The following is a 13,595-nucleotide window of genomic DNA, read 5'->3' as shown; positions in this document are numbered from 1 at the left end:
ACAGGCTGGAGTCATACACGTCATCACGCACACACATTAATTATTAATTATTGGATTGGAGAGTAGGATATAACTCAGGGCGAATCGGACCGCAGGCCGACAAAGGGATCCATGGGGACATCATCGTTAACGGCGCTTTTCTTCATTCAGACCGTCTGGTTGCTCTTTTGGGTTTTGCTTCCTGATCAGGATGCATGGTGCAGGCTCCTCGAACCATCCTCGCGCCGCCGCATTCGCTATTAATGTTTGAAGCGGTCGAGGCTATGGCATGCTGCAATGCTACTTGGGTGCTATGACGTTGTGGGGACCCGCTTGCATCGCAGCACGTTCGAATATGTAGCTTTCTTCGCTCGTACGAGGCAGGATGGATCAGAGACCACTGCGCTGAGCGACAGCATAGCGTGCCCCGAAGTATTTCGGAAAGCGTACCGAATAGGAAGAAAAGTTGGCGGAAAAGGAAAAAGACACTAGCCTGATCTGTCCGCTGGTGTTGAGCAGGTATTTCCTCAACTCATACGCTGGCGATAGGTAAATCCACTGATTAAGCTCGAGAACCACCTGGGAAGTACTCGGCGACTGATCCGGCGCGCGGCGTGCAGTTTATGGGGCCCCTGCGATGAGGAACTTTACAGTTGATGAGCGAGCTGTTTAGGCTTGCCGCAGAGGCACGACGGTGCGGATCCAGCGTGCTAGTTATCTGGTTTCTGCCACTGCGCGACGCATCGAAGAGGCGACTTGAAAAATACGACTATAGGTATTTTGACAAATGATAAATAGTAGGAGCGTGGAGAGAAAACGCCGTGATATGCTCACTAAGAGAACCTTCGTGGAACGTGCGCTGCAGGAACGACTATGTCAACGAAGAAGCAGCCTTACAGATCACCACCATGACGTCGTAAATCGTGGGCCACCCGTGGACACTTTGTCGTATCACCTGATTCAGGAATCACTGAGCGTTTAGGCGATATTGTAAGCATATTCCCGGTATGCAAGATGCAAGTCGGCGGATTATTCATTGCTATATCCCAGCATGTATGCTGACATACTTACGGCTTCGGGAATCGTCTTGGCATGTACCGACACCTGGGTCAGCTATCCATTCCTATGGTACTTGCAAAGAGTGTGGCGGGGAGCGTTAGCAACAGTGCGCGGAATGCGCTTTCGTTCAGCGATGGCTGAGAGCTCGTAAGTAGTACTTCGCTAGGTAGCCTAGCTAATGCTTCTCTGTCCTCTCCGTCCTATCTCGTGCAGAGAAGCTCACTCGGATACTTCCGCTGGCAGTATGTAGCCGGCAGCGCGGTATGTGAAAGACGACTGTCCGACACGAAGTCCGACGAAAGCTCAGCTCCCCAATGGGTTTACACATCTCCACGGCTTCGTATCCCCGAGTGATCCCTGACGTGTCGATATCTTACGCTTTGCTCCCTTTTCGACGTCGAGATAGGAGTTCGACCTTGGGATCCGTAACCACACATCTCGTAGTCATCTCAAGGAATGATGATTCGGTAGGGGAGGAGAAGTGCAGTGATGATGGCAACATAGACGAGCAGTTGACTGTCCCCTTAGACTACACGGTACAGTTTCGACCTCGCCATCCATGCAACTTGGGTTAGAATTTGGTGAATAGAGCTGGCCCAGTCTAGGTTTGCATTGCCGCACAAGATTCGACATTCCAAACTATCCATTTCCAGTCAGCGATGCCTACGCCTCTCGATCCACCGATGATATCGGGCGGTGATGACCTGCTCTCCTGATCATCTGGACATCGACACGCCAAACAGGTGGGCAATAGCCGACTATAGTCTAGCATCGTGACGAGGCACAACAATAATTATTACACGTTGCCGAAGGCACACCGACCACGTCCAAGAAACATGGTTCTAAGAGCATGGAACGGCCAGGGAACGGCGCGCAGCGGCGCAGTCTCCACGAACACTGGTTGGCGCGAAAGCGGGCACTCGACGGCGAAGATCTGACGACGTTGAAGGGTGCTATTTAGGTACACGATTGGGCCCTCCTGTGTGGGTTATCGCGTATGGCTGCAGCTAGAAAGTCTGTTGGGTCGCAACTGGCTTATTTTGTAGGCTTCGCTGGTCGTCAAATTCGATCAGTCCAGAATTCTGCAAGCGCACGTCAATCGAGCCCACTATCTCCGGCGACAGGGTCCCTCTATTCCCATGACTCTTCGAATAGTAGAACACCACAAGCTTCAGAGTAATCGGATATTCGAAAACATCGCAAAAGAGGACGCGCGGATTGCTTTAGGGGATAGATGCCGAGAAATGCCTCAATCCAGCCTCGTTCTTGATCCTCCGCGCCTAGTATAGCTCCTCACTGGTGATGTCGATCTCGAAGGATACGGATCCTGCTTTGCGGTGACTCGAATGGGACGAAGTGTGGACGAAGACGTGTGTTTGCAGAAGCGCAAAGCATCATGACGTGTCGATCATATCGAGAGGGAACGGCTCCCGCATTCGCGAGCGCCTAGAACATGTCTAGAGCCGCGGTAGCGGAGCCTAGGAGCAAATGAGAACACATGGAGAAATTTTTGGAACTAAACGCGACCGGAAACGGAAAACGGCCTCCAGGCGGGCAGTGGAGCTCGGAATCGGCAACCCGGTAACACCGAGCTGGTGCCGAGTTCTCCGATCTCAGGCCAGGTGTTCTGCATCGCAAGTAGCTGCATGCAATGATTATTGGATACCTTTGGCGCGTGATGATGGTTGCTGGACGTGAGCGATTTTTGGCTATGGGAACAAGCAAGGCGGGGAAGCATGTCCGGATATAGTGCCGCACGCGGTGACACAAAACGGTTTACGCAGGCTTCCCGCAATGAATGGGAATCGAAAAATTGATTTTAGCTCGGCCGATAAAGGCCGGATGATGGCTTGCAAAGCTGCTGTAGCCCACATACGAGCAGTTACCGATATGGGAAATTACCTACGCTTGCCATCCGCGATAGGCAATCTTGCTGCCGTACTTCTCCCCCTTTTTGAGGATCATCATCGCCTTATACTCGGGCACATTGATGGCGTTGACGTAACGGCTGGGCTCGACGCAGAAACCTGACCGAGCTCCCCTCGCTGGTAGATTCTCGACCGCAGGCACGTCGATGTACTTGCCCGTGTAGAACTGGAAGGCCGGCTCCGTGGACAAAATCTCTAGATGGATCTTGGAATCTGGGTGATAAAATGATGCCACTTTCTGCAGTGCGGAGGATCGCGTATCGATTGGAACGCTCGATGGGTCCGGGTTAGCGACGAAGCAGTCGTCGATGTCTGGTTCCTTCTCCCCAAGCGTGAAAGCCTTGTTTGGGGTTACACCAGGATAAGCTTCGATGGGGCCTGTGGGAATGCCTCCGTCATCCACTACCTGATACTTGTTCGTGATCAAGGTGACCTCGGTGCCTGAAATCGAAGGAGAATCGCTGAGGATGAAGTAGCTATGGTGTCGGTATTAGTAGAGCCCCTTTGCTAGCCACAACGCATGCTTACCTGTGATTGGTCATATTGACCGCAGTCTCTTGTACCTCATCTCCAACCAGTTCTGCTTCGTACTCGATGTGGAGCACTTCCTTCTCGACACCATCCTCTTTCACCTTCTCTTGCACATACCAGACCCGGACTTCGACCGTACCAGGATATCCCTCCTCTCCATCGGCGCTCAGGTACTTGAAGAAAGTTGCCTGCTTGCCGTTGCGCTCAACCTCGACCGCCCCTTCGAATTCCCTCTTGCCCCATCCCAGATTTCCTCCGTGGAGCGAGTTTGGTCCATTGTTGACCGGCAATTGATAAGTCTTACCGTTCAAATCGAACTTTGCTTTGGAGACGCGGTTGGCGATCCGACCGATAGTCTCGCCAAAGTACGGGAAGTTGTACTTTTTATACAGCTTCGCGGTGGGAAAGCCCTGTACGATATTCTTTCCATTCACCTTGAACTCCTGGATGATGGCTCCTAGCGGAAGGAAGGTGAAGGCTTTGTCCCCGGACATGTTGTAGGCGCTTGATCAGGCCCGAAGCCTTGGGAATGCTGCAAAACTGCAGCGAGGACGTCAGCTAGCGTGACAACAGATCCATGCATGATGTGCCATTATTCCCATGTCCTTTGCCGTGCAATGACGTCGCCGAAGCAAGATTGAACCATCGCACGGTATGCGCAATGCGGGGTGCTTGGAGCGCGGGTCCAACTCACTTTGAGGTCAAGTGGACGGATACAGGCTGTGTCAAACTGGGTTGGCGTTGCTCGAAGGATCCTGTGAAATACGTGTAAGCGGTTAGCGGTGAGTCAATGACTTCGTGGGGGAGGGCTTGTAATTGTAAGTGACTGCGAAGATCGGTTGGTTTATTAGCCTAATCAAGTCGGTGGTGCGAGGTTAATTGTTCCGCCGTGTGGGACGAGCACGTGAACGCGGCTGATAGCTTCAATCCAGCAAGGCGTTGAAGTGCAAAGATGATAGCTGCTATCATTCAATGGCGTCGATCGCATGGCTGCAAGATGTGTCGAAGTGTCAAAGTGTCAAAGTGCCAAAGTACCGAGTTCGAGCTGCGCGGTGATGGATGACTAAGCGGAAACCGCGCGCACTAGATGGATTTTCAGCCGTGGAACATCAAAGGATCTGGATTTGTCACTATCCAGGTGAGTGGAAATAGTATGATACAACATTCACCCTCTCTTCAATCTACCACCATCATTGACCCTCGGTAGTCTATCGGATGGTGTCTCTGGCCACCAACAAAGCCTGCCTCTCCGACAGCGCCCTCGGAGGTCGCCCGTTGGAGCTCGAATGAGCTAACGTCATAGTGAACCCTCCGTCTCCACCACCACGATATGGTCGTCGGAACAAGGTAGATGATTAACTCCAACGCCCTCCCAAATGCCCGTAAACGCCGAGGACTAGTACTAGATCCGGAAACCGGGTGCGGATCTAAGCCCAAAACGCTTGAACGCTAGACACGAACCCAACGAAGGACGGATAGGAAAACGCGGGCGAACCGGTTTGATCAAGCACCCACTTGATTATGTATGAAACTACTGAAGTCCAGATCATTCGCGCTGTTCCAAGTGGGCATGACAGGGTCGTTTACTACGATCGGGTCAAGCATCATCGCGTTCTGGTCGAAGTTGCCGTACGAGTCGAATGCGTACATCGGCTTCCCGAAATCCAGGGGCTCATCCAGCATCATTGACTCTGGCTGCCAATTTGATCGAGAGAGCGAGGTCGGATCTAGAGCTGCGGTGTTCATGAAGGTCGACGACACCATGGGAGCTTCCTGCTTAACGGGCGACACAATTTGGGACTGCCTTGGGAATGGACTGTTCATCGGCGGTGTTGGTGGGGCATCGTGTCGTGTGAACGGGTCGACGAAGGGCATAGACTTTGTGGTAGGTGTCCCACCATACGATGACCCAGACGAGGTGTGACCATGCTCGGAGTCTGAGCTCACAGATCCTCTCCTGCGGGTATATGGCGCACCCCTCTCGAGTAGCTTCTGCTGCATGCGATTGCAGTCCTCTTCAAAGCCTTCGTAATTTCTGCTACCGTCGCTCGAGGAGTGTAGGAGGTCGAGCCGTTCGAGGATATCGTGGGTAAGAGGATGCCCGCCCGCTACCTCGCGCAATGGTGCTCCTGGCCAGCTCTCGCCCTTTTGCAATCGGCTGTAGAGCTCTCGCAGGCCAGCTACAAGTTGCGACTGTTGCTGTTCGAGCATCTCGACATAGCTATGACCGTCAGCAGCAATTACCCATCATGGAGGCGTACCGGGCACTCACCCCTTAGGATACACCTTGTCCTGCGACTTCTTCCTCTCTCCAAAAACACAAATGGCGTTGTCTGCTTTACATCGACTGCATGGACTAGCGCCGTCGCACTGCTCCAGGTTAGAAGCGCACTACCGAGACGGCGTGCATCAGACCTGCCTTGGACTTCTTTAGGCGGCATCGGTCGCAGGCTTTGCACACCCGCTTCCTTATGTTGTCTTGCGAGGCCTCCATTGAGCTTGCTCGTTGTGAGGACATGAGGAGAAGGTAAGCTTAGACGGGGGACGACAGCACTGGTCTGGCCAATCTAAATCGGAAAGGTGGTGGAGGTGGATAAGGCGGTGGTGTGATATGCTGTTTCATGGAATGATGTGGAATAAAGAAGACTGGGGTGGAATTCTGCGATCCTAAATACGGGGCCATGTGGGCAGCATGGCATTATATCTATTCACGTCAGAGGGCCGCTGGAAACGGACGTTCGGCCTTAACGGTGTCGATGGGGACGGGGCAGGGGGGCGGGTAACGAAAATGTAATAATGAGCCAGCGCCACCCCTGCCGCGCTGCTAAACCTCCCGGACCGCGCGCTCGGCGGCCGCACATCAGCACTCGGAGCGTTGGATCAGTTGGCGGCCGCGCAGGGGCTCGGATTGGCGCCGCTGCGCCAACCTTACGAAGGCACGGCGGCTCGTCGCTGAGAGGCACGAGGGTGACAAAGCGCGCGGCGCAGAGTCGGCCAGCGTGCGGACCGTGGAATGGCTGCTGAATGAGCTGCCTAGCAGGCCGGGCCATGCTGGTCGAGTGCACCACAGCACTAGACACTAGACTAGACGCTGGCAATGCGATCATACCACGTTCAAAGAGCCAGGAAGGCAACCGGAAGCGCGATGCTGCAAGACGGCAATGCTGGGCGGGCGGGAGATCACCCTCACGAATCGAATGGCTCGGATATCGGAACCACTCCAAAGCCGCCCGAACGACTTCTCGGACGAAGCTGCTGTCGCGTCAACGAGACGCAAAGAGACAATCATCAGGCACGCGGTGCAGGCCCTTCCCCAAACCAGCGTCGTCATAATCACTCATCACTAATAACGTTATTCTAACCCGTTCGCAGACTTTATCGCGCACCATGCCTCGGCCGAAGCAAAGTGTGCGAATACCCTCCGCTGTCCACTGTCCGCTGCCCGCTGCCCGCTGTCCACATGCCACATTCCCCTGGGAAGGCCTTCTCGTGAAGGGCGAGAAATGGCTCACGGCACCCTTCAAGGGCGGCATCCTGGACTTTTGTGATGCCCGGGTGGAGTCCATGGATGGCCGAGAGACCGAGCGCGACGACTCATCACCCAGGCAGCACCAACAAGTCCAGACCATTTCTGCGGTTGGATGATCTTCTTTCAAGCCACATGTCGGCGCATTCCTACAACGGGTTGGGAAAAGAGCGAAAGGGCGTCCGCTCCGCTCCATCACCACCAATTCCAATTGCACTTTCCGGGTCGCTGACTGCTCGCTACGGGTGACTGTTTTTAGGGCCTGCGCTTTCAAAGACTCATCGAGCAGCCAGTGGCGTCTCACGAATGGCGAGTATCGCGGGCTTTGATATGTAGGTCATCGCCGTCCGTGCCCCTCATGTTGCTTATCAATGTCCTGCAGGCCGGGTAGTGTGACCGCTAGAACTCAAAAAACTTTGTCTACAGCGGTCAAATCTTCGATCAACAAGTTTCCAAGGTTCCTGCAAGGCCGGTCGGATTTTCCACGGAATCTCCGTTTCTGTGCCGTCCCGTGCGCATCTGATCTTTGAAGGACGGACATTTTTCGCTTCCGAGGCGGCGACTTTGCCCTGACCTCAACGCCAGATGAACCACTACATAGCCGCCCTGCATCGCCCGAACCCGTCCATTTGAAACATTCGTTTTAATTACTGAACCGCACTGTAGGTACTCTGAATCCCCTTTCCCTTTCTGCTCGAGGAAAGGAGGACGAAGTCGTCGTCAGGCAGCGTGGCTCAGAGAACCCGTTCGGTATAACGTTGCGAGATCGCGTATACACCGTATTTGGAATGCGCGTATTCTGGCGCGTCTGCGCTCGCAACAGCTTGCCTGTTAAACGAGGCATGAGCGACGCCGCTGGCTGTGCAAAGTCAAATGCGGAAGAAGCTTAAATCTTCGCGTGTCACGTCAGCACTGCCAAAGGGCCAGTCAGCGTTGTGGACGAATAGGCAGCCCCACGCACCAAGTCACAACACACAGCATGATCCATACCTATCGGTAGTTGGTAGTTCGCCTCTCCTGAGCAAAAACAAAGGCCTTTGATGCACCCCGCTGGTTAGAGCAACCCCTGCTCTACATCGAAGCGTCCTGGTGAGGGTCTGTAAGTCCGATGTTTGCGCACTTTCGAATCGTGGCAGCTTCACGCGATGGTCATTGTGATTTTCCTTGCAGGAGGATGGCTTGCGAACGAACCAATGCGGGCACAACAAATGCGATGCTGCGGTGAAAGAGAGTTTCAAGTTCTAGAACGAAATCCCTGTATTCGCCCAATTACCCATTGACTAAGCCCTAGCCGCAGCGTCGACCCCAACCCAGACCACAACTCCGTGCCGGGCGGGACGTCCTACCTTTGTACTATACTGAGCTCCAGCGCTTGATCGATAAAGTGCCACATCAGCAAGCTTACAACCCAACGACCTTCGAGTCGGGACGGAAGCTTAAGCAGCTGCTATTCACACGCCGGATCGCGGCCATGGACGCTAATTGGGCAGTAGACAAGCGTGCTGCCGATAATGCCCAACGAGGCCGCGTCTCAAGCAGAGAAACATCAACTTCTCGCTCGACTCTATTTGACTCTGCTTGACTCTGCTCGCAACAGCACCCCTCCCCCCCCCCTTGAGCGCGGATTATCCCTGTCCCTGAGCCCCTGCTTCAGCACGCGGGGAGGCATCGCTGCATACTGATACTCGGAAGCTGGACAGAAAATCTGCTCGAAACATGGACCGGACGGCGACTGGCAACCATCTCGTCTTGTGTTTTGACGGTGCCCACATCTGTCCAACGCTAGGGCGGCTCCCCGAAAGTTGTGCGATGTCGCCGAGCAGAGTTCAAATTATCCGTCGATTCCATGATCATCCACGTTGTTGTGACGCCTCATTTTCTGCCCTTTTGGGCGACTATGTATCGCTCCGAATGCACGGCGGTTTCCCGGTCGTTGATGCCGGGCCCTCCACGTCAACAAGTAAATACTGCCTTGGAAGAAGGTTCTGTGAGAGCGCAAAAGTGGGCTTGATGAAGCCAGAACGTCGTGCTCACCGACTCGATGACCATGGTAAGAATAGCGGACGCCACACCAGCCACGGCGCGCCACACCGCGAATGTTTACTCAAATGCTATGATCGCTGACGAGGACATTTGGAAACTGTGATCAGGCACGCCGTGTTCGTTCGCGATGCGAATTCGACCTTCCAAGAGATCCCAAGAAGCCTCGATATGCTGCGACTACGTAATTTACTCGGCCTCCCTATTCTCCATGACCGTGGCAGCTGGTGGTCAAGTGCACAGCGGAGATGAGCCAATCAGAGAGCGCCTTTCCCCCTCCACACCTGGCTGCATCATACCAGCCAAGATACGTCCCAGCAAACGGCCGCGCAATCGAAGATCGTCCCTACCCGCGCTCAGCCTTGTCCTAGCTGCCCAGCTGGCAGCGAAGCCGCTATAGCACCCCCGCTTCGCGTTTTTCGACGGATTTGGCTGCATCAGGATGCCCGGCTTCATGACGAGACGACGCCCAAGCACGGATTGAGCCTCACGCCACGCTTCACCGAACTCTAAGCTCTGACCTTCGAAGAGCGCGCGTCCATCGTAATCGAGAAAAATACCACCGGGTCACAGTATCTTGTGCGTCTCCGCCTCCGCTCTTGGCGAGCTGGACGAATTCGCTCGGCATCCCACCGCGCACTCGGCCACCTGGCCACCCGCTTTCCGCCAGGGGCTAGGCAGCCTTAGGAAAACCATCATGGGCGTATTCGGATCCGATTTGAGTCATATCCGGGTCCGAGGTTTTGCACGTTCGCACCCGGCGCCCCTACGGCAACGAAATTGGTTCGCCATGCCGTCAGGGATCGTTTACACCCTCGTGAGCCCGTACCGAATACGGATCAATGCACAACCCGTCATCCATGTACAGCCTCGCCCTGTTCATCGAAAAAGTGCGAGCTCAGGGGGGACCAAAGTAGGCCTACAGCGCAAATACCGCATGCAGGACGCGTTCTGAAAATTGAGCATTATGTTTTCAAGGGAGGAAGCACTAATCCCTCAAGCCCGTCCTACGCCCGATTACAGCCTGAGTTGGTCGGATAGGGGTTGGCGCTCGACGACAAGAGCGATCACGATGTTGGACAGAGCGACCGGTCCAGTAGGGCTGAGTGGCTTCGATATACCAAGGGGTGCTGACTTAAGCTCGGCTCATGCGTACAGATCAAGCCCACATAGAACGCGAAGCGAACGATTGCTCCTGTAGGATGATGACCGTTCGTCGATTAGGATCCTTCCCCGCTTCCTAAGCCCTCCTCTACGTCCCACGACACTTCAGCCACGATCAGGACTTAACCAACGGCTATCCATTCCTCCTGCGCATTCTTCACCTAGTCAGTCAGCCTGCACCCTCCTTCCACCGGCGTTCGTCTTGCACCGAATCTCAAATCCACGGCCATGCAGAAGGGCGCATGATCATTTCCTCGCGAACTTGCATTCCAAGGTTGTCGGCGCCCTTATCCTGAAGATTTTCTGATCCTGTCCAGTAATCCATTCGCCTCGCTCATTCCGTAATGGCGGAACTCCGAATCCCGGCAGTGTGGATTTCAAAGCTCTGCTTACTTTCCTAATTGCACAATCTTTGTCCTAATTCCGCAACCGGATCAGCAGCCTAAATCGAACAATCGACTGCAAGGGCTGGGGAAGGTCCGCTATGGCGCAATGTGTATGGAGAAGAAGTGGTCCAAAATATGTATTTGCTCAGCCGCTGCTGTATAGAGAACCGCGTCGCGTGCCTGCGATGACCCTTCCAGTCTACAGCGCCCTGGTGGATTCCAAACGCCAGCGAAAACACCCTAAGAAAATGGCGTTCGAGACTAGAGCACAAGAGAAAGAGATGGAGGCGTCTTTGAGCCGATGCCGACTCCACGTTTAGTCAACTCCGCTGTGACTGAGAACGTAACAGCAGCACCACGCCACAAGGACAGAACAGAGCATGCTCACATCAACGATCAACGCCAATTCCCGTTTCCAACACTTTCAATTTCCCGACTTCCGCTGTCTTGGGAGGTCTATTGCGCCGCGGAACGGGCTTTTGATATTCAATCCACCTCCACGCCTCAGATATGTCTCCGTTTTGTCTCCGTTCTGATCTTCTTCGTCCAGCCAGCATCCAGATCTGCAGCATAAGCCGCATGACGCAGGCGTGCACGCCGCAACCCTACGTCTGCTTAATCTCCTACTACTTTTCAACGGTTTTATCTACCGACTCTATACCAATGATTACCCCTGTCATGCCACACTGGAGTGGGCCTGAGGCACGCATCGACCATAGATTTGCACCACGTTGCACGCCGTAGGCGAGTTTGCTATGCTTAACGCCCCCGCAGCTCTAGTTGTGCGTCTATCTTCACCGTCCAACTTCATTGTTGGATTGATATTAAAACGCTCTTGCGGCGCTTGCTGAGAGCTATAATCAACACAGCACCTGGTACCAAGATTACCACCACCGAGTCTAGGTGTATTGGTACGTATCAAACTGTTTCGTGCGAGTGTAGGGGGTATTCGTACGGCGCAGCATGGGGGAGATAGTCGAAGATTGTGGCAACCGATCTCACCCGCAATATGCCTTGCATAATATACGGCTTTGACGCGTTGGCGGCGAAGGCGCGATTCAAGAGGATATATGAGGCTGAGCGTGCCTCCGACTCCGATCACATGATTTCGCACCTTCGTAGCGCTGCACGCAGTCTTGTTCGTTGACAGCGAGGGTTTTGGAGCCCAAAGGTGGGTAGGTCGAGCTTTCGCATGCGTCCAAGCCTCAGCTGTCTCTCGAACCATTATTCCTCCCAACTCCCCTACTTCTCCCGGCAATTCGTATTCGACAAGTTTCTTCACCCCGCACTGAACTGGCGCGTCTTGTCTTTCGCAGCTCGCAATGGCGGGCCTCGATTCACCTCTCAGCTCTTGCTCTCTCAGTCCTTATATCTTCCGTGACAATGCGCACATGGTCGTCAGCAACTAGCTGTCAACGTCCCGCTCATAAGAGGCCAAAGAAACATGCCAGGGCGACCATCTTCCCTAGCATTCTAAGCTAGGATCCTAGAGTCTCTCCGCCCTTCGACTCCCTACTAGTCTAGTCGAGACTTACGATCCCCTTTCGCGTACGGTTTCAGGGCTGACCGCTGCACCTGCGCTTGAACCTGTGTCCTAGGCTTCGTTCGTCCACGTTGCACAAAGGCCCACAAGCCGCTATCAATCAGGCAGTCAGCAATCGAGGTTGACTAGCTAGGTCTACTCAGCAGCCACGGGAGCTAAGGCCGTGCTAGTAGGGCATCAGCATCCGCCCCATCACCTTGGGCTTGGGATAGCTAGAAACGACGTCCGTATTACTGTCGTTGCCCGAGCTCCGAATGCTGGCAATGCTTGCTTGGTGTGTTAAAGAGAAGTGAATCGGATAGCGCGCATGGATACTCGCACGAAGCTTAGTCAACGGGAAACGACCGCTACCACGGCATTGGCGTCTGTAGCCCCCAGCTGGAGAAGGAGATTTACAGTAGATATTGCGAGCTCCTTTCCCGAATTGGTATATGCTATACAGCAGCAGGCGCACGCTGCAAGGGGCAAAAGCTACTTCCTTTTTGCTCTCCACACCTGTGACCGAGAACCATGAGCTGTGCGTTACTCTGCTCCTACGAAGTTTTCCTGCGTTCATCATCCTGACGCTCGATTCGAACACAGGTCAGCCCTCAACTTCTGCCAACAAGCTTTTCACAAACCTCACCAACCCCCTCGGCATGTGTCGCACCATCACTTCACGACAGGGCATTTACTCAACCCGCCCGATATGCTGTGCTACACTCGTTTAACCGGCATCAGATCCTCGTCCTAGCCTAGCGTAGCGTAAGCTTACAGGTACGCTAACCTGCATACAGGACCTAGCAAAGTAAGACCAGACAGCATCCGCTATAGTGGAAACTGCAGAGATAAGCATTCGAGGTTTGTTGCTACCGGTATGGGGTGCAGCGCAGACCATGCGCCGGGTGGGGGCCTGGAAATATGCAGGGCGGACGAGAAAGGAGGGGATGTCAGTCTTTCGGCCGTGATATGCGGAGATGAGGAGATGATGGGCTGTATCGAATTTGCCGGGTCAGAGAGGAGGATGCAAAAGAGAGGTAGTGTGGCTGCTGAGTAGATCGTTGTGATATAGAGAGCGGATATGCGATATGGCACTGACTCGAAAGAGAGGGGTTGAGCGAATTGCGAGGAGAGAAGGGCAGATTGGGAGATTGATGGGAACGCCAAAGCCAAAAAAACAACTTGCTTCCGCCTAGCCACGACAGAGACTCCCGGATCGTCAGTAGCGGTGTCGGAAGCCATTATGGAAGCGTGAGTCCAGCAAACTACAAAAAGCGTAACGGGCGGCCACATCCGGACCACTGATAGCTAAATACCTACGGAAATGGCGTGCTCCAGACGCATCTACATCGGATGCTGATGCTTCTTCTCTGCGTGACCGGCTCTCGTCCGAACAGTTCAGCCCAAAAAGAGGACTGCGCAATTCGACAGGCGAGTCCCTGTGAAGGGTAATGATGGCG

General features: G+C 54.1%; 2 protein-coding genes across 2 annotated transcripts; both read right to left on the bottom strand.

Annotated features, from left to right (window-relative positions):
* Positions 1-2,940: 2,940 nt before the first annotated feature.
* Positions 2,941-3,991, bottom strand: BU26DRAFT_439540 (aldose 1-epimerase; the record flags this gene model as incomplete). Its single annotated transcript, XM_033824348.1, has 2 exons — positions 2,941-3,442; positions 3,495-3,991. The coding sequence occupies 2 exons, from the start codon at positions 3,989-3,991 to the stop codon at positions 2,941-2,943; spliced, it is 999 nt and encodes a 332-aa protein (XP_033677178.1).
* Positions 3,992-5,000: 1,009 nt separating this feature from the next.
* Positions 5,001-6,015, bottom strand: BU26DRAFT_439216 (uncharacterized protein; the record flags this gene model as incomplete). Its single annotated transcript, XM_033824333.1, has 3 exons — positions 5,001-5,718; positions 5,770-5,867; positions 5,899-6,015. The coding sequence occupies 3 exons, from the start codon at positions 6,013-6,015 to the stop codon at positions 5,001-5,003; spliced, it is 933 nt and encodes a 310-aa protein (XP_033677177.1).
* Between the last annotated feature and the right edge of the window lie 7,580 nt (positions 6,016-13,595).

This window comes from Trematosphaeria pertusa (assembly GCF_010094035.1).
Source record: "Trematosphaeria pertusa strain CBS 122368 unplaced genomic scaffold BU26scaffold_21, whole genome shotgun sequence".
NCBI lineage: Eukaryota > Fungi > Ascomycota > Dothideomycetes > Pleosporales > Trematosphaeriaceae > Trematosphaeria > Trematosphaeria pertusa.
Note: the sequence above shows the minus strand (reverse complement) of the source record. Positions and strands in the feature narration are given on the sequence as shown.